Here is a 26,284-nt window from a genome sequence, read left to right on the forward strand (position 1 = left end):
GCCATGGCAGTACTTGGGAGGCGTCGAGAGATCAATAATGGCATTTAGGGAAGAATCATGGTATCACAGTCGTTAGGTAAGAGAAATTGGAGTAGGCAAAAGGACTGTAGAACCTGTAGATGGCTAGCAACATTGTGTTTAGAGAGATGCCATCACATATGCCTAGCAACCTGTACATGCCATCCAAAAATAATGTTGTGCCAATCTGATCATCAATCAAACCAATTTTCTAACTTCGAGCCGAATTCATCTTTCTAAAAATTAATCTTGAAGAGAGATCCTTGCTATTGCCGACAAAGATACAAATCGAAGATTTTGTTTCATGGAATATAATGTATGTATCGATACTTTCCAACTGATGGCCTGTCACATTAACATGAATCTAGACTGGTCATACCATATTGGTGTAAAAGAAGTTAAAGAACTCATCAACTTTGCCTAACAGCAGCAAATAGATCACTAACTGGGCGTTTCGGAGCTTCAGATCGAGAAACAATCTCCACAACTTTGTAGAAAGCATCGGGGCAGAAGAGTGATCCCACAGCAACTTCTGCAACCTGGTCTCTAGATATGGAACCTTCATACAGAGTATCCTGCATATCATGTTAAGATCAAGGATAAATGATACAGGAAATCTGAATAATGAACGATCCCGAGTGTTTAATCGATAAAGAAGATTATGTTTTATGGCCCAAATGGATATTTTTACCTCTGGTTCCATAATGATGCTTCCAGTTGCAGGTTCATCTCTCAGGCCACCAGGCCTTATGATTGTATAGTTGATCCCAGATCTTCGGATGTATTGCTCCGCTTGTAGCTTTGCTATCAATGTAAGCCCAAATACATTTAGTATTATATAAGCTGGATTAAGTATTTGGCCCATTGCAGCCCCGTTGACCAAAATGGAACTGACAAGGATGAACCTATTAACCCCAGTTTTCCGGCATGCTTCCACTAGGTTCACCGTACCAAAATTGTCCACCTGCAACCTTTATTCCTTGGGTCATGGATGGAAACTAATAACATAACAAGTCAACCAGCAGCGACAAGTATAACTAAGACACAACGTAAATAGATATTGCAAATATGTTATGTGAAGGATAAATACACTTGAAATCATGTATAAGTATGTGATTTCTAATTCTGCTGTCTAAAAATATGGTTTGAACTCGTTCCAACTTCAAATGACTAAGGATATCTTGACGCTTTTCGTATTGGGAACAACTCATAACAAGCTCTACTAGGAACAACCTGACTTTACCCCATACAATGCATGCAGGATTAGACATATGCATGTCAACTTGACTAGGACAAAGATTGAAATGTACAACTTAGTGATATATTCATGATTTTGATGAAGTTTAAGACAGGAAATGCATTAGAAAAGAAGATAAGTGGAACCAACCATGTACATGTCAATGTGCCAATTCATTTCACAAAGGCTATGACCACTTTTGGCTGATTTCGAGCAAGACATATTAGTTTGGGTAATATGGCCCAAGAAGATCAATTTCAAATCAAACTGAATTGAGATCAAGCAAAACAGTATGTTCATTAAGTCTCTGCAATCCCACACTCCCTTTCTTATTGATTTGTAACACAAGGTGCATCATCTTTTAAAGTTCTACGTAGATCATAATGATGCATTTTAATTAGTGTCCAACACTACTCGTTGCTTTGCAACCTTACTTTCTGATATAAAACCATTAAGTCCTGTTTCTTGTATCACACATACTATCAGCAAGTGATGGGACAATAGTGAGGATACACAAGATTGGATGCAACATGAACATGGGTAAGGGGTCAATCACAAAGGATAACCAAATAGGAAAGACCATGCACAACCATATGATAAAGTGCACTTAAAACAGAATGAGGACTAATACGAGCTGGCTAGGCAAATGGATTGGTTTGATTTATGGGCTGAAATTATTACCTAACAGATATTTGTCACTGGATGCAGAATGACCATGGTTAAGGGGTCAATTATAAAGGAAAACCAAATAGGTAAGACCATGCACAACCATATGATAAAGTGTACTTAAACAGTATGAAGACTTAGCCGACCAGGCTAGGCAAATGGATTGGTTTGATTTATGGGCTGAAATTATTACCTAACAGATATTTGTCACTGGATGCAGAATGACCATGGTTAAGGGGTCAATCATAAAGGATAACCAAATAGGTAAGACCATGCACAACCATATGATAAAGTGTACTTAAACAGTATGAAGACTTAGTCGACCTGGCTAGCCAAATGGATTGGGTTGATTTATGGGCGAAATTATTACTTAACAGATCTTTTGTGCTTTCTGTTGGGCTATCAACAAACAAAGAATTCTGATAGTCAATACCCTCTTTTAACAGTCAATAGCTGCTTTAGATCGAATGAGTCAAATCAACCATTACGTGCAATCCTAATGACTCAATGTCCCAATACAATTTTCAATATCAAAGTCCTTTCAGAAACAGGGTTGATACTTAATCAGGCAATTCAATTTGATGGTTTCTACAAAAACAACTATGATGGACAATAATTATGTGGCTTCAATCCATAACTGGTATGACCTATATTCTTCTTACCGAAAACAATACTTCTAAGACAAAAGAAGTGTGTGTCTTTTGAAGTTACTTCAAAAATCAAGTACTTGCACAATTGATTATATATGCTTGTGTAGTGTACTGGATAACTCATTTTGTAAGATTTTTCCTTTGAATAATTAGTGTTGAGCCTACGATAGGGAAAAATGTACACTTTTCATCTAGCAAATATCATAAAAAAAAAAAACTAGGACCATACCAATAACAAAAATTTAACCAAACCAACATATTGAACAATTAGATCTTATTCATATCCAACATCTCCATCTCCCTAATCAGAAAGATAAAATAAGATATGGGAGAATAGGTTCCACATGTTACAAGGTTGGGAGGACGAGAACAATTTCGGGTATGAAGATTCCAAAGTTAAAAACCTTGATGTCTCAAATGCTCCAATATTCGCATTATAATTAGCTACAAAAGGAACCAAAGACAAGAGGGTCCAATGCAATTCAGGTCTCAATCTGCACTAAAATTCCATGTCAAAGTCTGTTCTAAATTAGAGATTCTAGAATTCAATCCTCAGTTCACTATGAAAAATCTTTTCTTTTCTTAGGAAAAATTCATCCGTCCTGTTACTAGTTAAAGGGTAAAAGCTCACCTACTTGCAAAAACACATCGAAACAACAACTGGTGGAACTGACCTTCCAAGGGGCGAAGATATCCCACGAATAACGAAACCCGGTTGCGCATATTACCGCCTCCGCATCCCCGAGGGATGGGAATGCTTGGTTAATAAAGGATTAATTTGTGAATTAGCTAATCTAGCAAGAATATTAGAAACTAGATAATACTAAACATAAAGCACTATGATAACTGCTTGAAGTTGTTCAACTTTCAATCATTGTAATTAAATTAATGTCAGAAATCACAACTACAGAAAAATTTTATTGGGATTAGAACAAAACAAAGAAAAATCTTTCTATTAACTAATTATGTTGGTATAAAAAAATGACTAAGAAAAGCAATGAAAAAGCTCAGACATGAAAAACAGGCATACATATGATCTTCATTGTCCTAGAAAAACCATATGCTTGATATGACATATTTGAACTTCCTTACATAACGATTTTCAAAAACATGCAATGGGCCAGTACGTTTTGCACCTGACAGCAACAAACTGAATATATGTTTTTTGTCCGGTAACGTTTTTCTGCCGGATACCAGCAACTTGCAAAACTTCGAGGGGCTAGAACGTTTAAATGTACCAGTAAATACCATCCATACCAAACCATATCAGATGGTATTGCAAACCTTAGTCTCCATGTATGTTTTTATTCTAGACTAGCTAGATTGAATTCAAATATTTAAACATCTTACCATCTTCTTTTGCCCACAACAACCTGAAACTAACTTGGCACATCTTTTGTACCCCTCGGCACATCTTTTGCATAGAATATGGGACACAGACATTTTTGGTCCTCGACAGAAATTCTCTGTCGATCAGTTGTGACTCCCGCATTCCATCCTGAAAGACTTTCTTTCTCTTTTCAAGACAAAACAACACTAAAAAATTGGAAGCAATTTCACCACATCCATTTGATGATCAAAATTGACAATATGAATGTCCAATGAACAGTATACACATCAATTAACAAAAATGTATACATCTTTTAAGGTAGATGAAGATTGAAGAAGACATGAAGGTCCTGGATTATTAAATGATAGTGAAATAATTACTGTTAGTGGCATGAGGAGAGGTAAAGGAAGATTTTAATAGAAACTTCTAATAAAATTTAAATACTGGTCCACGTAGTTGACCCACATAATTGGGATTTTCCGGCTTTGTTGTTGATATTTCTAGTGTGCTATCTAGAGCTGGAAAGGTTTGTATTGTCATTGTAGAACCTGAGCAAATCAACCCCACCCGGTTTAAACGTCAACCAAAGTCACCCATATCTTCAAGAAGGTCGCATCCCAAAGTCACTCACATTATCAAGTAGGTCACCCCTTCAAGACATCTTCAAGACGATCCGGTCTTCAAACCATCCTCTAGTAGACCACTACCGTATTCAAGTCGACCAAAGCCTAACTTGACTGAATGGGCGGCTACCTAACCTCTTTATCCCAAGAGCAAGTTGGTTGTTGCAACGGGATGACTACAATTTGGCGTCAGTGAAACAACTTGGGTGTGAAAAAGAAAAGATAGTGAGTTATCTAGAGCTGAATCATGGTAGAGCCCATGGAAACAAAAAAAAAAAAAAACAAAGATGAAAGCTATCTACTTGTCTTTAGTGGTTAAAAAAATATCACTATGGCTCATATGCATATGTATATATAATATGTATATGTACATAAACATATACATATGTATATTTGTTTATATACATTTTTTAACAACCACACATTGTCTAACCAAATCAAATTCTCTCTCGATGTGTTTCTCAAAAAATCTGATTCGTACTGATTCTTATCCCAACTAACGAAGAGATCTTGGCAGAATTTCCACATATGAAATTGAGCACAATTTTGCAAAGAAATTCCCTACTTGTTTCTGAAGAAGAGATGGGAAACATGCTCAATATCATTTGATTGAATAGTTGCCTCAATTCCTTGTTGTTTAAGAAAACCCTCCCCTGATATGTATATCTATATGTATCATATACATACATACATATATATATACATACATATACATACATGCATATATATATATATATACATATACATATACATACATGCATATATATATACATACATGCATATATATACATACATATATATATTAATGATGCCACACGCACTCGAGCAAGGCGAGCCATGAGCACCAAGAGCCTTGCAAAAAACTAAGGCAAGGTGATTAAATCAAATGGTGCCTAGGCAAGTGCCCGAGGCGAGGTGTTGGATGGCTTAGGTGCTCGCCTGGCCCAACCTAGATGCCTCACTAGCCTAGTCCACTCCAATAGAGCTTAAATCAAAGCCTAAGCCTAATCAAAGTTGATGAATTGATCGACTAAACTAATTCACTAATGGTTCTTCAATCCCTCGATCTCCTTTCATGCTGGTGACACCATAGCTTCTTCATTACCACTATGACCACTTAGTATTCATCATTGCGACCTTCGATGGCCTATCATTGCCGTTGTGATTTTTGCGGATAAGCGTCTTCACCTTTTTCTCTTATAGCTCTTCTCTAATTGTTGTTACACTCGCTATTGCTTATGCAATGATTTTCATCTCCATCTCCGCCTCCAACAACTATTCTCCAATCGACTATCACTATGTTGCCCGCTGTGAATTTTCTTACAATAGCCTCTGACAACTATTCTTCAACCACCAGCAACCACCACCATGATTTTCACTTACAATCGCCTTCAAGAGCTATTCTCTGATCACTTTCGCTTGCGACAAGTCTTCTCCAATTGATTGTTGTTGCGCTATGACCTTTGCCAACAACCGCCTCCACTTCTCTCAGTGCTTTTATGACCGCCTACTTACCTACTATTGTCATTGTAATTCATGCCGATGATCACTTCGCCTCCATCTTCGTCTCCAATGGCTTCACCTTGTTCTCCTACAGCCTACTTGTTTGTGGTGATCACCGTTTTTTTCAATTATATTATTTTTAACCTGATTAGTAATTTTTTAAATTATAATGGTGAGTGTCTCACTTTCGTTGACGGGATAGCTTAATCGAATGTCTAACACCTCAGCTTTTTGGAATTTAGCACCTTTGACAACACAGAAGACAAAGCATTAACTAAGAACTGAAAAACATGCAACAAACTCAATAACTGAAATAATTATGGATAAAGAATCAACTGAAAGCAACATTTCTAAGTTGACTGCTCAGAAAAATGTAGCAGTCTCAGAAAACCCTGTAATAAAAAAGTGTTATATGTATTTTTCATCAAACCCCACGGTGTATCAGCCTATTCCCATCAGCACAAAAGAACTGAAACCAGATACTGTTTATGCTTTGAATCGATAGTGAAATCCAAATTGCACATTGTAAACTAACTAGAACTAATCATAGAAGTTCTTGTGATATGTTAATACTCCAATCTCATATTCAGAGGATATGTCAATCATTTCCAAATGACTGGACTACTAAAGGAAGAGAAATTCCTTGCTGTTCATCCATCAGAAAACCCTGTTCTCTCCCATCTGATGTAATTTATGTCTTGAAGTTAAGGTCCTAACTCTACAATAAACTCAACATAATGACATGAAGATATGATGAGTATTTTATATCGAACAAGTAAGAAAATGAAACACTTACTGGCTACATGGCGATGAAATGATGGATCTCCATGTTCTATCATCCATTTATAGGAGTCAAAAGCAGTATGGTAGCCGCCGAATGCTGAAAGCACAATATAGAATTATCCCCATCTGATCATAATAACAAAAACTAGGAATGCTGTTACCTTTTCAGATAATATGATTGAAGTGAAAATGTAGAGCAGAGAATCAAAACAATCATGCAAAAGCTTAATCATTTTGATCAGTAGGCCTCATGGAATTAGTGAAATGCACTGAGAGTCAACAAGTGATGGAGAAATGTTGTCACCCCCATCATAAGGCAAAACTTTGAAACAACTGACACTGCATCAAATCTTGCTATAAACAATAATATACAGCAATTTGTACAAGTTTTGATGATGCTAGTATTTCACCCAATATGAATAGGAAGAGTTAGAACCTATCTTTGGTCCACTGGTACCAAGGAACTTTATTACCTAGTTGTTGAGCAACCTTATGCCGTGGCCGATGTGTCACGGACTTAGCTGGAATTGCCTAAGTCATGAGGCACCTTGCGGCAAAGACGCGAACTTAGCTTGCGTTGCCTAAGTCGCGCTTCACCCTTGCGATTTGCGTCCGCAAAGATCAACCCACTTGCAACCTCTCGCAGGTCCCAAAGGACCTGTAAAAAAGAAAGTTGATTAGTTCGAAGAACGAGCGACGGACAAGTCCCGACGTCTCGTGAAAAGGGGAAGCTTTACAAGCAATTCAACGAGCACCTTGCGTGCATAAGAGAAAAGAGGGAGAGGAGGAAAACAAGGCCTTTAGAGGGTTGAACGAACAGCTGCAAATCCACAAACAGCTGCTCACCGGGTGCCGGGCGCGACAACAAGTTCCCGTCAAGGTAACGTGCGAACTTGCGAAAGATTGTTCAACGCCCGACACTATACCGAAGCCCCATCTCCCATGGTGCCACCCGGATGGTTCTAAGGTGCTGAGATGGCTGACGTTTCGCGTGCGGCAGCGGGCTGCAGAAAATAGCCCGTGGCACACGAAAACGGAGCTGTTTTGGGCTATTTTAGGGCTGTTTTGCTCGGCTCGGTGAGCGGTCATACTGTAGCGTTGCAACTTGTTCGAACTTACATTTTTACAAGCAAAATGACTTAAAACCAAGCCAAAACATGCTGCCAAGCAGCTATACATGTAGACGAGAGTGACGAACGGTTCGTTGAACGGAGTTGTTGCGGGTGCACGATGACCGTTCGTGACAGATGGGTCAGCACGGCTTGGTCCAATCCCGAGTGCAAAGAGCCGCCCACGTGGATGTTTGAACGGAGGGGGTCAACGTCAGGTCGGGTCTAGGCTTCGTCTTTAGAATCGATCCGAGGTAGAGCAGGGAGTTGCTCTTCCTCCCTCGCCAAATTACTGCTCCTTCCTCGCCGAGTTCCTACACGCAGGCCGAAGTCGGGAGGGGGATTTCCCGACTCGACCCCTCCAAAGCTTACATTAATGCTAGGTCGTGGATGCTAAGGGGAGTTTAAGTGTTCGATGTCCGATCCCTAATGCTAGTCAAGAGGTCAACTTTTATACCTATAAACGAAGGTTGGCTATAGACGGTCTGTTAATGACCATCGATTCCTTGGGCGGCCGACCCATACCCATTGTGTGGGCACCGACCGACCTGCACAGATCGACGTGATGCGACGTTGTCCCGAGCTTTCCAGAGCGGCTCATTCTCTCCGCGCGGGTGTCAGTCGACCTGCACGGGCCCGCGCCGCGCTTCAAGCTTTCCGGAGTGGCTGCATGTTATGCAGCGTTGTTCTGTACGGCCTCGGACGGCGCGGGAGCGGGCAGTCATCCCATCCGAGTCTGAGGTGTCGTGATGCGTCGTGTCAACCCTGAGGCTCTACCTTGGCGCTGACGTAGTTGTCGACTGTTGCTGCGGGGGTGGTACCAGAATATGCCCTATCATTCTCTCCCGGGCCCCCCCCCCCAAAGGTGTTGTGCCTCGAGTTCCTCGTGGAAGGGCGTGAGGCACGGCTTGGGGTTGTTGTTGGTTGGATCTGTAGTCCCTTTGGGCGGGTGGATTATAACGTTGTTGTCCTTGCTCGGGCATCGGATCGACTGAGATGTAACCGGGGCCCCGATAGGCCGAGGTGTGGCTCGAACGTTGGACAGGGCGAGTATCATGACTCGGGCACTGGACTGGCCAAGCCATACTGCTCGGGCACTGGTTTGGTCGAGCAACGCTACTTGGGCACATGACTAGCCGAGTCGTACTGCTTGGGTACTGGTTTGGCCAAGCAACGCTACTCGGGCGCATGACTGGTCGAGCCACATTGCTCGGGCACTAATTTGGCCGAGCAACACTACTCGGGCATATGACTGGCCGAGCGACACTACTCGGGCACTAGTTTGGCCGAGCAACACTACTCGAGCACATGACTGAGACCAGGTGTAGCTGAGCCCGGAGAGAGTCCGCCAAGTTGGATGATAAGGTATCGAGCTCGAGGCAGCTCGGGGTGGTCCGTCGGGGACCGGGGCGTTATGCTCTGGCGTCGGCCTCGAGTCTCCCGACTGCTCTTCGGCCAGCGGATTAGCATCCACAGCTCTGGGTTGCTGGCCAATCGAGAAAGGCTCCTGTGGCGTGATGACAGGGGTCGTCAGGTCCCGTGGCAGCGGTGGTTGGGGCAATGCCGCCTGCTGGCCGAGTTGGGGAACTAGGGGGATGATAGTCTGCATCATCCTCGCCAGCGCTTGGACTTGGTGAGTGAGGCTAAGGAACGCCTCGGCTAAGACAATAGGTTGTCCCATTGTGGTCCCAGGAGGCGAAACCCGGGATCGTTGAATAACCGTCAGTAGCGGTTTGGGGTTGGGGTTGAGGTGTTCCCTTCCAGGTTCGGAGGAAGAGGGAGCTGGCCTCCGATCCCGAAGGTCGGGTGAGCAGCGGGCGGCTCCTCTCTAGGACGCTCGCCCAGGGTTGCTCGGTTGTGGGCGTTCTTGCAACATTGGGCCCTCCTAGCGCCAAAAATGTTAAGCAACCTTATGCCGTGGCCGATGGGTTAGCATGGCTTGGTCCAATCCCGAGTGCGCAGAGCCGCCCACGTGGATGCTCGAACGGAGGGGGTCAACGTCAGGTCGAGTCCAGGCTTTGTCTTCAGAATCGATCCGAGGTAGAGTAGGGAGTTGCTCTTCCTCCCTCGCCGAATTGTTGCTCCTTCCTCGTCGAGTTCCTGCACGCAAACATAAGTCGGGACGGGGATTACCCAACTCAATCCCTCCGAAGCTTACATTAGTGCTAGGTTGTGGATGCTAAGGGGAGTTTAAGTGTTTGAAGTCTGACCCCTGACACTGGTCAAGAGGTCGGCTTTTATACTTGCGAACAAAGGTTGACTATAGACGGTCTGTTAATGGCCGCCGATTCCTTGAGCGGTCAACCCATACCCGCTGTGAAAGCACCAACCGACCTGCACAGATCGACGTGGTGCGGCACCGTCCCGAGCTTTCCGAAGCGACTCGTTCCCTCCGCGCAGGCACCGGCCAACCTACATGGGATCGCGTCGCGCGACGCCGTTTCAAGCTTTCCGAAGCGACTGCGTGTTATGCGGCATCGTTCTGTACGGCCTCGGACGACGCGAGAGCGGGTGATCATCCCATCCGAGTCCGAGGTGTCGTGTTGACGTGGCACGCCGTGTCAGCCTTGAGGCTCTACCTTGGCGCTGACGTGGCTGCCGACCGTTGCCGCGAGGGTGGTACCATAATATGCCCTATCACTGGTAAATGAGATTAAGCAAGCTTCTGTATAGATCTATAAATTCACTTTCCAAATTAAACCATGCAAATGTACTCAAGTACTGTATACTTCATGTACATGCCTAAGGATCAATCCTTCTCTACTACCTTAGAATTTTTTGGTGTTGTCATACATCAAATGAACATTCTAGGCATACATAAGAGCACGATAACATGCAGTGTAGCAATAATAGTATCACGATAGGATAATAAATCTGTTAACTATCTTGAACCTAATCAAGTAGCTCAATATGTTTAAGCCCCAGTTAGTGATAGTACATCCATCAAACCCTTATAAGTCAATCTAAATCTTTGCCCACCACCAATATGGAACTAAACAAGGGTTATATAATCTCCCTCAATGATTTGACGCTATCGTTAAGCAACAACATCGTCCAGAACAAACTCAAACATGGTGCATATGATACCTAAGCTAATGGTGGCACCATGCTTTAATGTACTCTCTAATCCAATCCACAGGTAATCTTTTTTACTCGAGTCTCTCATCATCTCCAATAGGTAACCTTGATAATATTTGCCACATCTCAATTTGATGGGATAACCGACTCATTAACCTGTTGAGTCTAAACCACTACATAAAATTCTTAAACCCAAGCTAACTCATTAACCTGTTGGGACTAAACTGGGGTGTTAAGATAGGACCAATAATAATCAAAGACAGCATATCAGGCACCATTGTAGAACCAATTACAAGGAATAAAGCATCAACCCACTGATTGAAGAGACCTAAAAACAATCGTAGCTGTCTCAATTGAAGAAAACAAGAAACAGGGCTGATCTTAGTAACAAAAAGTCTCTACTCTCTACATTTCCTTCCAGGTATGATCAAGTGAAAAGAACATTCCTTGAAAGATATCAATCAAAAGCCACATAGCATGCAAAGAAACACTTACAATAAGAAACACAATTGATTTGTCAGATCAATGTTGTAACTTCTCACCAAAGCAGACCAGAGTTAATAAACATAACCAAGTCCTCTACGTTATTCAGACATCAATCTTTCTTTGTTGATCAAAAGCTAAGACAATGACCTTGACCTTCAGAGACAACAATACAAATTTATGCAGCTTCCCACATATAAAAAGCTTACTCTGGTCAACCTTTCATACAAGGAGCCAACATATATGCCATCCAAAAGGCACAGAAAATTCTAAGGTCATTCAAAAATAAATATATTACCTTCCAGTCACCTTAGTAGCAATGCAAAGTGTTTAGCGTACATGAAAACAAGGAAACAGAATTTAAAAAGGAAAATGAAAGTGCAAAATTACATCATCAGAAGTGAATCTATGTCATTCACGTGCCTCTTTAAGCAGGCTTACAAATCAAACAAGGTGATGACAGAATGTGTTAGAATTCCTTTTCTTGACTAAATGTCCATCTTCTAGTTTTAATCTCCCATAGAAGATAGAATTAGCGTAAGTGATGACACCCAGAGTAGCAAATCCATTACTCCATCCCTCAAACTTGTCAACCCATGCCCACCGTTCTATAGATACAACCATGAACAAGTTAAGCTGGCACAATTCAGCTATGACCAAACAGTATTTACCCAGCAAGATGTCTATCTATTGCTATTCACTGATAGTGCTTGATTGGGACAAGGAGCATATCGCTCACTGCACATAAACAAGTTCCTCCACATGCAACCCAGTAATCCAGCAAATGCTTCAAACTAAAATAAATTCAGATCTAATGTCATTTTATATTTCCTTGATCATCATAATAGTGAAGGCAAATGCATATATACCATAAACTTAACAAATATGTATTTAATTACATGCCTTAAACAGTTGCATTCCAGCTAAAACATCTTTTTATGATGAATAAGCAACTGTAAAAATATATATTCACAAGATACAATACTTACCAACAACTTGTGACAGTTAAGGGCGGATTTTCTAACTTCAAAGTGTCACCCAAAATTGTGCATGAAACATAGCACAACATTGTGCCAGTTAAGGCAGCATATTTTCTCATTTTAGATAAAGTTATAATCTAACATAGTGGCCTAAGAGAGATACCTTCACCATAGTACAAATCCACAGAAGGAATCCCCGCATGGTGTAAAAATGCAGAAAAATCTGAATCAGCTCTAGCCAGTCTTTCAATCTTCTGCATTGAAAAATCATAATTAGCATACAAGATTAGCATAACACCAGGAAAAGAAAATTAAACTACTGAATTCAAGCGAAAAGCCTATTGTATTATTGTCACAACAAAAAGCCAGGTACGATGAAGTAAACCAGTAAAACTATACTGCAGGACATAAAAACACAAAATTAATACTCAAGCATTTCAATGTCTTGGCAGTGAAAGGATAATGATTCCGTCCTCACAGATAAAGAAAAAAAATAAACTAAGAAGGCTAAGAGGATAGTTCCATTGAAAATCTCTAATTTACTCTATTAAAAAAAAATCTAGAACAACTCTTAAAGAATCTAACTGGCTCCAAATTAGATTTTTTTTTTCATTCAGTTTCCATTGTATTAAGTATACAAGTGCTCAATCAAGTTCTGTAATCTGTATCACTGATAGAAGAAAGAATAACATAGGTACTAACAGCTTACACTGATACCTTCATTATTTGCTGCCCAAGAATCATAAACCGTCCTGCCTTCCAAATCTGGATCCTGGATCTGAAACATCAAGATGACAATACCATATAACAAATATAGATGTGAAAAAATGCCTATACTCACTTGGTGAGAAAACTTCACATCTCGTTTATATAAAACTAAATTGATTCTTTTTATTTTTCTATTAGTGAGCAAAGAGCACCCACTTAATAGAAAACTTCACATCAATTATTATACAAGAGAAGAATTAACAAACTTGCAACAGTATTGCATGTTCACCTGTTTTGTAACTTGAACTAGAAGCTTGTCCAACTGGGGAGTTGCACCAGCAAAAAAACCATCACCTTGAACTGCACAATCGACATTCAAGTATGTCACAGCCATCGATGTCAATTTTCCAAGGTTCTGCTCAACCCATTCAGTAGATCCAATCTATAAAAAAAATCTTGAATTAGATGAAAAATGTGAAAATGCAGTAATGAGCACAAGGTACTACAACTCAATCATTTTACAAGAAAATTTTGATCTTGGACCTCAAACAAACTTGAAACATCTCAACAAAAAACATGCAGGAAGATATGTTGTACGGTATAAAGCACAGGTGCTTTCAGTTGTAGATTAGCTTACTTGCACAAGAAGCATCATATGCATATATATGATAGTGACCACAACTGCATCTTCTTCAGTGCATATCTATAAGTTCTTTTTTAGAATTTTTAGCCCTATTTGCATGATCTATCATGTAACCACACATAAGTTGGGCAAGGGCATTCAATTCTTAGTTTGAGAGAAGTTATCACCTCGTAATTGTCACAAATGAAGCATTCACGCACTAATTGCTTTGAGCTCCATTTGCATGATATATCATGCAATTGCATTGCATGATCTATCATCTAATTTTGAGAGAAGATATGGCCTCATAATCAGGGTTTGCTATACCAACACATGCCACCCAATATCGGCAGTATGTACCGAGCTGACAAGGGACCGATACGTGGACCACCATATACCGAGTGATACTGTTACATGAACTCGTATCAGATGATACAAGGCTTGCACAGGTTAGTAATGGTCGGATTTCAACCATTACCGACCAAAGACTAAGATTGTCCTATTTCAAACGATTAATTTGATCGTTTGAACCATAAGAAAAGATTTTTAAACCCTTTCATCCCCCCTCTTTCAACCCATTCCACTCTCTCAATCTCTTCAACTCTCAAACTCTCTCACTCGCATCTCTCTCACATTCTCATATTTTCACTCTTCTAAACTCAATAAAACTACGATTTGTAGATTGGATCAAATTTGGGAGACTATTTTGAGAGGATTAAGAGGAAGAACACTCTAATCAAGAGATAATACAATATGTATTATCTTTCTGGATATTTATTGATTTATAATATGATTAAGCCTATTCTATGTGGTTAATGACTTAATATCTAATATGTTGTTTGATATATTTTTGATAGTATAATAGTATTAATTATGGAGTAATTAAGGCCTTCAATGTTATTATTAGTGTGTTTAATGTTGATTTTTGAAATTAGACACTTAATGGGTCAAATCTTTATATTTCATGCATATTAAAGTGATTTATATGTTTGTGATGATATAAGAGGTTTAATTAGGTTTTAATTAAGTTTTTTAATGCTATAATTAGTGGTTTTAATGATGATTTAATCAAAGTTTGACCAGGTCAATTCAAAGTCTTTAATACCTATTAGGATATTTGACATGTTTATGGCGATGAAATATGTCTAATTAGAGATTAATTAACTATGTTAAGGTTGTGATTAGTATATTTAATTACGATAATATGAAATTTTGACCCATATTGGGTCAATTAAGTGTCTTTAATGTCTATTAAAGTGTTTAACATATTTATAGTGATGAAAGAGGAATAATTAGAGGTAATTAACTATATTAATGATGTGATTAGTGAATTTAATGATAATTTCATCGTAATTTGACCTATATTGGATCAAATTTACATATTTAATACTTCTTAGGGTGTTTGGCATATTTATAGTGATAAAATAGAGATAATTAGAGTTTAATAAAAAAAAATATTATTGTAATTAATGTATTTAATGATAAATTTAATGATATTGAGTCAATTCTACGTATTTAATGTCGAATATATTGATTGACATATTTATAGTGACAAAGTAGGGATCATTACGTATAATCACACCTTGTTATTTTGAATTAGGGTTAATCGTAACTTGCTTATTTAATTCAATTTTGATAGGAACATGACACCAAAGGAACATGCATATGATGACGCTTGGGATCATGCCCAAAAGATAGACAGGAACCGTCATCATTAACAATACATTTATTGTAACTACATCAACAAGGGTAGAGGAATCACCTCAATGAAGATGCATTTGGCCGATGGGTATCCCGATGTTGTAAAATGCAAGAAGGTTCCGACAGAGGTCCATAAATCATTTCAAGACAAGTTACAATAGGCAAGAGAAGATACAATGAACAAGAATATGAGCTAAGAAAGAATACTACAGGGCTACGCAGGAACCGGTTTATGACGAATATGAGAGTCGCAACGATGATATCGACCCAGATTTTAAAGCTGGAATTCGTGCATCACTGGAGCATCAATGCATATATAAGGAAGCATTGAGGCATTGATGACCTGACTCACAAAGGGAGTGTGGCAATTGCAGTGGGTCGACGCCATAAGGAATCCAGAGGTCGACCAATATGAGGTAGCCAACTGCCCCTATTAGTTAAGCCGGATTGGTAGCATGAGACAGGGTGGCATCCGTAGTTTTATGAAAGGACTTGGTAGGAGGTTAGCACTAGATATTATTGATATTAATCCGCAAGTCTATCCTCCACAAACAACGAAGCAAACACAGATTGACGGTGCATATAAAAAAATAAAAAGAAGTAGGATACTGCGAAGGCAATTGCAAAATGGTTCAACTTCCGTATGATTCCAACAAACACAGCCCAAGGTCCATATTATCAAAGCATGATCGCCTCTGTTCAAAAGTTTAGCACGAGGATCCAACCTCCACACCGAAAAAGATCCACGACGTGTATTTAGATGAGGAGATGACAAAACTAAAGAATTGGATCACATCCTTCAAAAGCAAGTAGGACAAATATAGGGTGACATCAATGTGTGACAATTGGACAAGAACAACAAGAATGAGTATCATCAATTTTCTTGTATATTACAATTGATAAGGGTAAAAATGGCGACGTGACGCGCCACGACATCAGCCACTCCAGGTGGACGCACTGCCCGAGGAAGCAAGCATTAATGCCGACTTAATGTGCGCCAACGTCACCAGCTCTCAGCCAACAACCTCAGCATTTGACGTCATGCGCTCGACCGAGGCAAAGGAGCACGTCGACCGAGGCGTGCCCATACCCTGCGGTAGCCCGATTCTCCACGCAACCTCAGTGGCAATGTCAGACGCCACGAGAGATACTGTCCTGCCCCTGCAAGTAGCCACATCAAGTAACATCAAACTCATCTATAAATACCCCAGAGTTCTAAACGAACGGGGGAGGAGACGAACTCCCTCAGACACAAAACACTCAGAGGCTCTTCTTTTGCCTCATCCACAACCCCCTCCACACCGCTAACCTGATCGTCGGAGGGGTCGGGCCGAGCTCCCGGCCCGACCTGTGTGCAGGTGCGAAGGACGGGATCGCCCCTTCCCAACGCTACGGCGGAGCTTCCTCCCGACCCGAACCACCGTGCTCGGCCGCCGGGAGACCTCGAGGGACGCCTCCCGAGATCCCCCACATTCGGACCCCCGAACCGAGCCGCGTCGGCCCCGAGGCCACGGCTTAAACAGTTGCACACCGCAACAGATTGGCGCTAGAAGGAGGGCTTGAATGTCGAGGGATCCTCAGACCGACCCCGACGAACTCCCTGCCGAGGGATCGTTCTTAACAGGGGTACGGCCCGAGGGCGTCCCGAGCATCCCTTTGCCGATATCGCCCGAGGCCTTTCAAGACCTCGCTCTTCAAGTCCGAGCCCTGATGGAAATGGTGCAAACCATTGTCCCGCTCATTTCTCGCCCGGCGCACCCGCCTGCGAACGAACTGCTACGACAACAGGAGCCACCCGTCCAGGATCACATGACGCTTCCGCAGCCCCCCACTTCGCCTCGGGTCCGAACGGCCCCCCTCGGGGATCCAGCGACGGCAAACCCGAGCGACGGCCCAGAACCTGAGGCACTCCCTTCGGACTCCCTGCGGGCCCAGTTGTGCTTCGTCAACCAGCGACTCGACGAGGTGCAGAAAGAGGTTCGCATGTCCAAGGGAGAGCTCGGGAAGGACGCACACTAAGGGTCTCCCTTCACGCCTGAGATACGGGATCTGACAGTCCCCTCGGAATTCCAGCTCCCCTCTCTAGACGCTTACAATGGCTCCACCGACCCAGCGGACCACGTAGCCGCTTTCCGAGCCCAAATGGCGCTGTATGGCACCGCTGACGCTTTGATGTGCAGGGCGTTTCCCACAACTCTGAGGGGGCCAGCCCGCACATGGTACAGCGGACTGAAGACTGGGACGATCGCCTCCTTTGATCAGCTCGTAAAAGACTTCGAGCTTAGCTTCTTGGCCTACGAGCGACCAAAGCCGTCCGCTGCACTACTCCTCGGACTCAACCAAAGGGAGGACGAGCCCCTCTCCCATTTTGTGAATCGCTTTACAACACACATCCGGGGGTTCCCGGACGCTCATCCCTCTATGTTAGTGCAGGCGTTTACAACAGGTCTGCGACCTTCCAGGCTCTGCTGGTCCCTCGTGGAGCGACCCCCCACCGCGGTACCAGATATGCTCCAACGAGCTAACCAATACGTCGCGGCGGAGGCCTAGGTAGCCGTGAGGAGAAGCGGCGACTCCCGACAGTAGAGGTGAAGCACCCGCGGTGGCTATCCGATGTAATCATCGCGGAAAGAAATCTAGGCCTTGCCTTAGTCTCTGCCGAGCAAAGGCTCAGTACCTACCTGACCGCCTCCCACCTCGCGGTTAGCTCCGGCCTAACCCCCTTTCTAGTATCTACGCGGCTGCGTGTTACCCGAGACCACACCTGCGCGGTCTGCCTGCCTGCGTCATGCTACTCGGCCGCATGACCCTCGCGACCACGCCTGTGCAGTCTGTCCGCTTGCGTCGTGCTCCTCGACCGCATAATGCCTGAGACACACCTGCGCGGCCAGCCCGCCTGCGTCGTGCTCCTTGGCCCCATGTTCTCGAGACACACCAGCGCAGCCAGCCCGCCTGCGTCGTGCTCCTCGGCCGCGTAATGCCCGAGACACACCAGCGCGTCCAGCCCGCCTGCGTTGTGCTCCTCGGCCCCGCGCTGCCCGAGACACACCTGCGCGGTATGCCCGTATGTGTCGTGCTCCTAGGCCCCGCGCTGCCCGAGACACACCTGCACGGTATGCCCGTATGTGTCGTGCTCCTCGGCCCCGCGCTGCCCGAGACACACCTGCGCGGTCAGCCCGCCTGCGTCGTGCTCCTCGGCTCCGCGTTGCCCGAGACACACCTGCGCGGTATGCCCGTATGCGTCGTGCTCCTCGACCCCACGTTGCCCGAGGCACACCTGCGCGGCCTGCCCGCCTACGTCATGCCTCGGCCCTCGGCTCCTCGGCCCTCGGCCACACCTTCCCCGAGGCCTCCTCGGCCACAGCATGCCCGAGACTTCCCCAGCGCAGCCAGCCCGCCTGCGTCGTGCTCCTCGGCCGCGTAATGCCCGAGACACACCAACGCGTCCAGCCCGCCTGCGTCGTGCTCCTTGGCCCCATGTTCCCGAGACACACCAGCGCAGCCAGCCCGCCTGCATCGTGCTCCTCGGCCGCGTAATGCCCGAGACACACCAGCGCATCCAACCCGCCTGCGTCGTGCTCCTCGGCCGCATAATGCTCGAGACACACCAGCGCGTCCAGCCCGCCTGCGTCGTGCTCCTCGGCCCCTCGGCTCCATTCTCCCCGAAGCTGCGTCCGCACGGCCAGCCCACCTGAAGACAGAAGCCATGCATCGAACTCCCCTTGCGTGACAACCGACGCATCGCTCCTTTCGGGGGGGGGAATATGATAAGGGTAAAAATGGCGACGTGACGCGCCACGACATCAGCCACTCCAGGTGGACGCACTGCCCGAGGAAGCAAGCATTAATGCCGACTTAATGTGCGCCAACGTCACCAGCTCTCAGCCAACAACCTCAGCATTTGACGTCATGCGCTCGACCGAGGCAAAGGAGCACGTCGACCGAGGCGTGCCCATACCCTGCGGCAGCCCGGTTCTCCACGCAACCTCAGTGGCAATGTCAGACGCCACGAGAGGTACTGTCCTGCCCCTGCAAGCAGCCACATCAGGTAACATCAAACTCATCTATAAATACCCCCGAGTTCTAAACGAACGGGGGAGGAGAGTGGGGGGGAGACGAACTCCCTCAGACACAAAACACTCAGAGGCTCTTCTTCTGCCTCATCCACAACCCCCTCCACACCGCTGACCTGATCGTCGGAGGGGTCGGGCCGAGCTCCCGGCCCGACCTGTGTGCAGGTGCGAAGGACGGGATCGCCCCTTCCCAATGCTGCGGCGGAGCTTCCTCCCGACCCGACCTCCCGTGCTCGGTCGTCGGGAGACCCCGAGGGACGCCTCCCGAGATCTCCCACATTCGGACCCCCGAACCGAGCCGCGTCGGCCCCGAGGCCACGGCTTAAACAGTTGCACACCGCAACAACAATAGATGAGTGGTTTTTTATAAGTCAATTAATGCTTCCAACAAAATTCAAGATACAAACTATATTGAAAACCTAATGGACAGCGTAGTAGAAGAAATCGAGCCACAGTACATTATTCAAATAGTCACCAATGATATAGCAAATTTCAAGAAAGTCGATTTATAATTGAAAAAAAAAACATTGTTTTGGACTCCATGTGCAACTCATTATATGGATCTAATGCTGAAGGATATTAGTGAGTTACCATCAATTAGCAAGTGTGTAATTCAAGCACAGTTGATCATAAAGTTTATATATAATCATCATTAGATCCATTCTTTGATGCAAAAGTATCTAAATGGTGAGATACTCATATCTAGAGTCATTCGGTTTGCTATAAATTTTATTGCCTTCAAGTCAATACAGTACAAGAGGCAAGGCCTCAAGGCAATGATCACTTCACAGGAATGGTCCAATTCCGGGTATTCAAAATCGAGCGATGGAAAAAAGATAAAAAAAGACTTCTTTCTTCTAGATTTTAGGATACGGTAAATGAAATCATAATAGGAGTGAAACCATCTTACGTTATCCTCCGTAAAGTCGATATGAACAAGCGCCTCCAAATGTCTTATCTTAAACATATGTTGATTATAGCAAAGAGGAGGTCAAGAAAACATTTAAAGATGATTTTGAGATCGAGCAATACTTACAGAACATAGATCGCAAGATTAAAGTTCATATGGACCAAGATATCCATAATATAGATAAATTCATGTTCAGTGCAATTTAATTCATAATTTTTTTAATATTTAAAACATTCTTACTAACAAAATTATTTGTCTTATAGCATATTATCTAAATCCAAGCACTCAATTTCAGTATAGTCTTAAAACGCGATCAGATTTATTGTTGACACTAAAAAATGTTATATATCGACTCGTGTCGAACACTACTGATGTAGTTGATAGAGGGTCAATTATTCCGAAAAACAATTCGTTCATTTTCCAACATTGTAGGTGTATTATGTCATTACAATATAGCTCGTAGTGAGAAAAAAATACACACATGTAGATTATAAACTATATTTGATATTAATTATTTACTATGCTATTAAAGTCTTATTTATATCTTTTTGCAGTCGAGTGGTGGCTACAATTTGGAGAGGACGCACTAAATTTAAGGAAGGTTGTCATCCATGTACTTTTGTAGACGACAACATCTAATGATTGCAAACATAATTGGTCAACGTTTACATTGATTCACACGAAGGTAAGCAACAGACTTTCGTATAAACAGTTGGAGAAACTAGTATATGTCCACTATAACATGTGGCTAAGGCTGCGGTGTGCTAAGCCAGACAAGGAGTCAGAGGAAACAAAGATTGATCCCATCGACCTCCAATTCTATAATGAAGATTCAGAGCCAATGTTGGAGTGGGTCGAAGCAGCGGAAAACCAAGAGGATCCTCTATTTGATGAGGCAGGAGATCCTCCACGTCCTTTACATTATATCACCAAAGCAATAGAAGAAGAGGAAGCACATCCCTAGTAGGAGGAAGATCTCCCTCGATCAGAATGTAACGAAAGGAGCCGAACAACATTGAGTCAGCGTACTCAAGGAACTAGAGACACCTAACTATCACAGTCGTCCGCCCAGCGTGAATAGGTAAAGGCAAAGGGGAAGGTAGTAGCATCGGTCGCACAGTTGAAAAAAATTGAGTCAGGTGACAAGACACCTCACCAATCACATTCAACCACCCGTTTGGTCTAGAGACATGACAACGATATGGACAACAGTGCCTCAATCAATGATGGCGGCAACACTAGGGAGTTGATGGTCCCGTCTACACAATTTGAGGGTGGTGCATGGCCCGATGAGTAGTATTTTACACATGCCACCCAAGATTCAGATCATAGAGCTCAACGAGTTACTTGTCAAGTTTATACATGAAAGGGGAAAATAGTATATTTTGAACATATGCAATAGAGCCTACACAACGTAGACAGAGCAAAGCTCATCATATTTACAGTTGTCGAATTATGGAGAATCTTACGACCAACAACAGTACAGCGATAGTTGGTCATACTTCTCCGGCCAGCAATACAATGATCAATCTTATGATATAGAGCAGTAGATCAATGGCAAAAGTAGAAGTTCTGACATTCTCCATGCTCCGCACCAAAACATGCCACAATCGTCCTTGCCTCAAGAGATACCTCGAACACATGTGGTTCCCGCTGATCAAACTACGACCATCACCACATTGATGCAATAATGGCATACGATATATCAGTATACTATGTCATGGGATCAATTTCAAGATTAGGTTCGACAAACATATCAAATTGATATATAGATACATAAGATCGAGGACTCCGATCCATCGCCCGTGGAATCTCATCATTCTTTTTTGTGGTAGAATCAGATATATCCATCGATTGATTACTTAATTCGTTTAAATCTTGAAGTTTAAATTGTTTAAAAAATAATCTAACAATTCAAATCATTTCTCTGTAGATAATTCAATATTAACGTAAGAACGATCTAGAATATACCACAAAGCTACTCCTCAAAACTCAAAAAAATATCACTATTTTTTCTTAATTTAAATTATTTTTTTTTGAAATTATGCTAAATTTATATGTATTTCCAATTTAAAAATCATAAACCTTTTTTTATTTTTCAAGTATTTTGGAGCTATTTTCGATAATTCTACTGTGCCATTGGCATGTCCCAATGTATCGACATATGATACATCGATACATCTCGATACATACCATACTGATAGCTGATCGATACACTGGTATAGACTAGTAAGGTAAACCTTACTCATAATTGTAACAAATGAAGCATTCAAGCTTCATTGAGAGTGACACATAGTAGCTACGTGATCTTGCCACTGAAATAGTTACATTTAAATATATCCATCAGTTATCTACAAAGCATAAAACCGTATCCTTCTTTATCCAAAATTAGGTCCAAAATTTTAGTAGCAAATAGCAAGAAAAACTAACAGATTCTCAGTCCAATAGTCATACTAACTGTAGCAAGAATGAGGTAACTCACCATTCCAAACTCCTCTGCATCCCAACTGCATAGGATTATTGTCCTTCGAGGTCTCCAGCCCGAGCGCAACAAGCTCCCATAACGGCGAGCAACATCAAGAAGTGCAGCTGTTCCACTATTGGGGTCCACAGCACCAAATGTCCATGCATCTCTGTGGTTGCCAAGGATAACATAACGATCTGGCTCCTCACTTCCCCTTATGACACCGAAAACATTCTGAATCTTTGCCAACTTCTTATCTTCCTTGACAACCATAAAGGGATAAAAAGGTAGTGCAAATTAAACACATAGAACTAAAGGATCATTTCCATATGCAAGCAGCTAAAAATTGAATTGTATAAGAGCAAACAAGAGAAGGCTCTCATAACAAGGAAAACCTGTAGATAAAAGTAAGGCATGCTTCCACAAGAAAGGTTCCACGTCAGAATAACAACAGATCAGACAAAATAAATTTTACCACAGAGAAACATAACTAGAAAACAGGAGATCATGAAAGACAAAGTTGTGGCATTTGCAACACACACAAGTCAACAAAAGTTCAGAAGCTGCAATTCAAAGAAAACATTAGACACGTGGGGTCACATATAATGTACCCACTAAAGTACAATGCTAAGATACATTATAGATGATAAAGACAGGTCGTTCATTCATTGATACTAGTAGCTTACATGTGTTTTGGCTGAATAAGACACATGAAGCCACCTCAAACAAGACATTTAATTGTTTGAATGCACCTCTAAGATGGGACCATGTCATCCTGGTTGGACCCTGTGCCCCAGTAAGCTAAGGTTCCAACTCGTCATAAAATTTGAAGATTTCTGCAACATAAATACATCATATACCAACACAATGGACAGTTTTGATGGACCATCTGGTAAAGTAGAACATCATAAACTGGAAAGAAGAATATGTTGATCTTATCACTGCATCATTTGGACATCTTCATATGGAATATGGGACCACAAGAAAGGGGTATCTAACCATTAGCTACTGCGATAGCTACTGCGAAACAATCAAGTGAGATGATGGCAACATCATACCAATCCACGTATTTGTGACAAGGACAAGCATTCAGACTCATACAACTCGGTATACTTAGATTGTGTTGACCTGATACACGACAGAATTAGTACAAACAACACCTTTTCAGACCTATTAGCCGTTGATTTCTCAAGGCGTTGGACCGCATACATCAGCGAAAGATTGCATATGGTTCGTCGGAGTCAGAAGGGACGTCATCAGTAAGAGAATTCAGCTAAATAAAAAAGGAAACCGACGGCTGATACCTGTGGGAAAAGGAACGACCATCTACAGCCGTCAAACTGTGGCAGATGAAAACCATGGACGACCGAGATTACCTGATACGTGAGGTTGACCAACGTGGGGCCGGGTCCGACGCCGCTGTCCTCCGCCAAAGGCAACGCGTCTCTCCAAGCGCGAGGCATCGGGGGCCCACCCAGCGTCCTCAAAATCTCCATCGCCACAGCCTCCGCCAGCGGCATCGACGGAATCTTGGGGAACCTCCGCCTCACCTCCTCCTCGTCGGCGTCAAGCCTCTCGCCCCCACCGTCGTCCGCCGCAGCCGCGGCGGAAGGAGCCGCCCACCCGGGGGTCAGCGGATCGCCGACCCCGCCGAGCAACACGGTCCCCCTCTCGACTCCACCGCGGTCGGCCGCCTTAAACATCAGCACAGCCACCGCGCCTCTCGCCGCGGCCCTCACAACCACCGCACCCCGGTACCCGCCGCCGCGTCGCACGATCACGACGCAGCCCTTGACGTCGACACCAAGCCGGTCGAGCGCCCGGTAGTCCTCCTCCCGGCCATAATTGATGAACACCCCGGGGGCCATGGCGGCGCCTGAGGGAGAGTAGGCGTGGTACGGCGGCACGGCGGCGGCCTCGGGGTCTGCGGGCTCAGCAAGGGGAAGTGACCTCAGGAGGGCGCCGTCAGGGCGGAGGAGGGCGAGGGAGGCGGAGGCGGGGTAGGAGAGGAGCGGATAGTAGTCGGCCACGAGGGTCCGGAGGCCGGCGGAGCGGAGGTGGGCGAGGACGTAGGAGGCGGCGTGGGCCGCGGAAGGGGTGCCGGCTAGGTGTGGGCGGAGGGTGAGGGTGCGGAGGTGGGCTGCGATGCTAGCATTGGCGCCGGGGGAGAGGGAGAGGAAGAGGCGGTGAGGATCGCTGAGGGAGTCCGCGGGGGCATTGCGGGAAGAAGGCGGAGGAGAAGGAAGAGGGGAGGGTTTATTCCGGGAAGGGGCAAGGGAGAAGAGGTATAAGAGAAAGAAGAAGAGAAGGACGAGGGAGAGGAAACAGAGGACGGCTCGGTGGGCGTGGGGGTGTTTGGGAGGGAGCGGCGGGCGCATTCCGTGAAGAGAGAGAGAGAGAGAGAGAGAGAGAGAGAGAGAGAGAGAGAGAGAGAGTTGGGGGACGGGGACGAAGTCGGAGGGTGGCGTTGAAGGCGGATGGGTTTTCGCTTTCAGCATCATTATGAAATGAAGTGGAAATACCGATAAACTTCTTTGGCCTGGTGGGAATCGAATAGGAGACACCTGAGGGATGGATGCGGAAACCAATAATTGCCGCGCCTATACTTTTCCGTGGCGTAAGGTCGCGACTGATTCCTCGCTCGAGTAGTATCACGTAGCAGCAAACTTGTGGTTTGAACTATCGGATATTATTTTAGCCGCCCAGTTTTTTAACGTGACAAATGAGAAGTGCCACCTTAATTATTGATGTTGAAGATGCCTGCAAGTAAATAATACTAGTAATAAATTCACTTTACTGTTATTTAAAGTGAAAGCAATATAAAGGAAAGGAGATGCTAATTAATGTTTGAAGAAAAATGAAAATTAAAAAAAAATTTGTCAATCCAATTTTGGAGGAGATGCAATGCTTAACAAATTTTAACTTCAAGCTGTGTTGTCTTCTCCCTCCTTTTTCTTACTATTTTAACTTCCATGAATCCCATGTCAACAGTACAATTCTACTAGGATAAGGGGAAGGCCATAATAGAATAGTAAGAAACACTAGAGAACGAAAAGAAATGTTCAAGTAGGAATCGATGTTTAAACAGGCAACAACAGAGTCACAAGTCGGCAATAACAGGCCAACCAGGATCATCGAAGAAAAGTGGGTACGTACTTGCATATATCTATGACTTCAATAGGTTCCATCCACTTAACTCGGTTGAATCATCCGCAATATCTGCATGAAAACCGTGTGTCCCATGCTCAAAGAGACAAGGAGAATGATTCTTGCTTAAAATTTAATCAAGCAAACATCATCTGGATACATAATAGACTGACCACGCCGCTATACTGCAGAAAAAGAA

General features: G+C 43.6%; 1 protein-coding gene across 2 annotated transcripts; it reads right to left on the reverse strand.

Moving 5' to 3' along the window:
- Window positions 1-234: 234 nt before the first annotated feature.
- Window positions 235-26,136, reverse strand: LOC135636893 (probable glutamate carboxypeptidase VP8). Of its 2 annotated transcripts, XM_065149021.1 has the most exons (9): window positions 24,315-25,577; window positions 22,957-23,199; window positions 13,458-13,610; window positions 13,170-13,238; window positions 12,624-12,714; window positions 6,824-6,907; window positions 3,246-3,328; window positions 710-982; window positions 235-593 (listed from the first exon to the last, which is right to left on the reverse strand). In XM_065149021.1, exons 1-9 carry the CDS (start codon window positions 25,437-25,439, stop codon window positions 429-431), a joined length of 2,286 nt encoding a protein of 761 aa, XP_065005093.1. In that variant the 5' UTR covers window positions 25,440-25,577; the 3' UTR covers window positions 235-428. The 2 variants fall into 2 exon arrangements, with proteins under 2 accessions (XP_065005093.1, XP_065005094.1); XM_065149022.1 differs by lacking the exon at window positions 235-593 and having other exon boundaries at window positions 791-989; window positions 24,315-26,136.
- Window positions 26,137-26,284: the final 148 nt, after the last annotated feature.

The sequence above is a fragment of the Musa acuminata genome, chromosome BXJ3-4 (genome assembly GCF_036884655.1).
Source record: "Musa acuminata AAA Group cultivar baxijiao chromosome BXJ3-4, Cavendish_Baxijiao_AAA, whole genome shotgun sequence".
Lineage (NCBI taxonomy): Eukaryota > Viridiplantae > Streptophyta > Magnoliopsida > Zingiberales > Musaceae > Musa > Musa acuminata.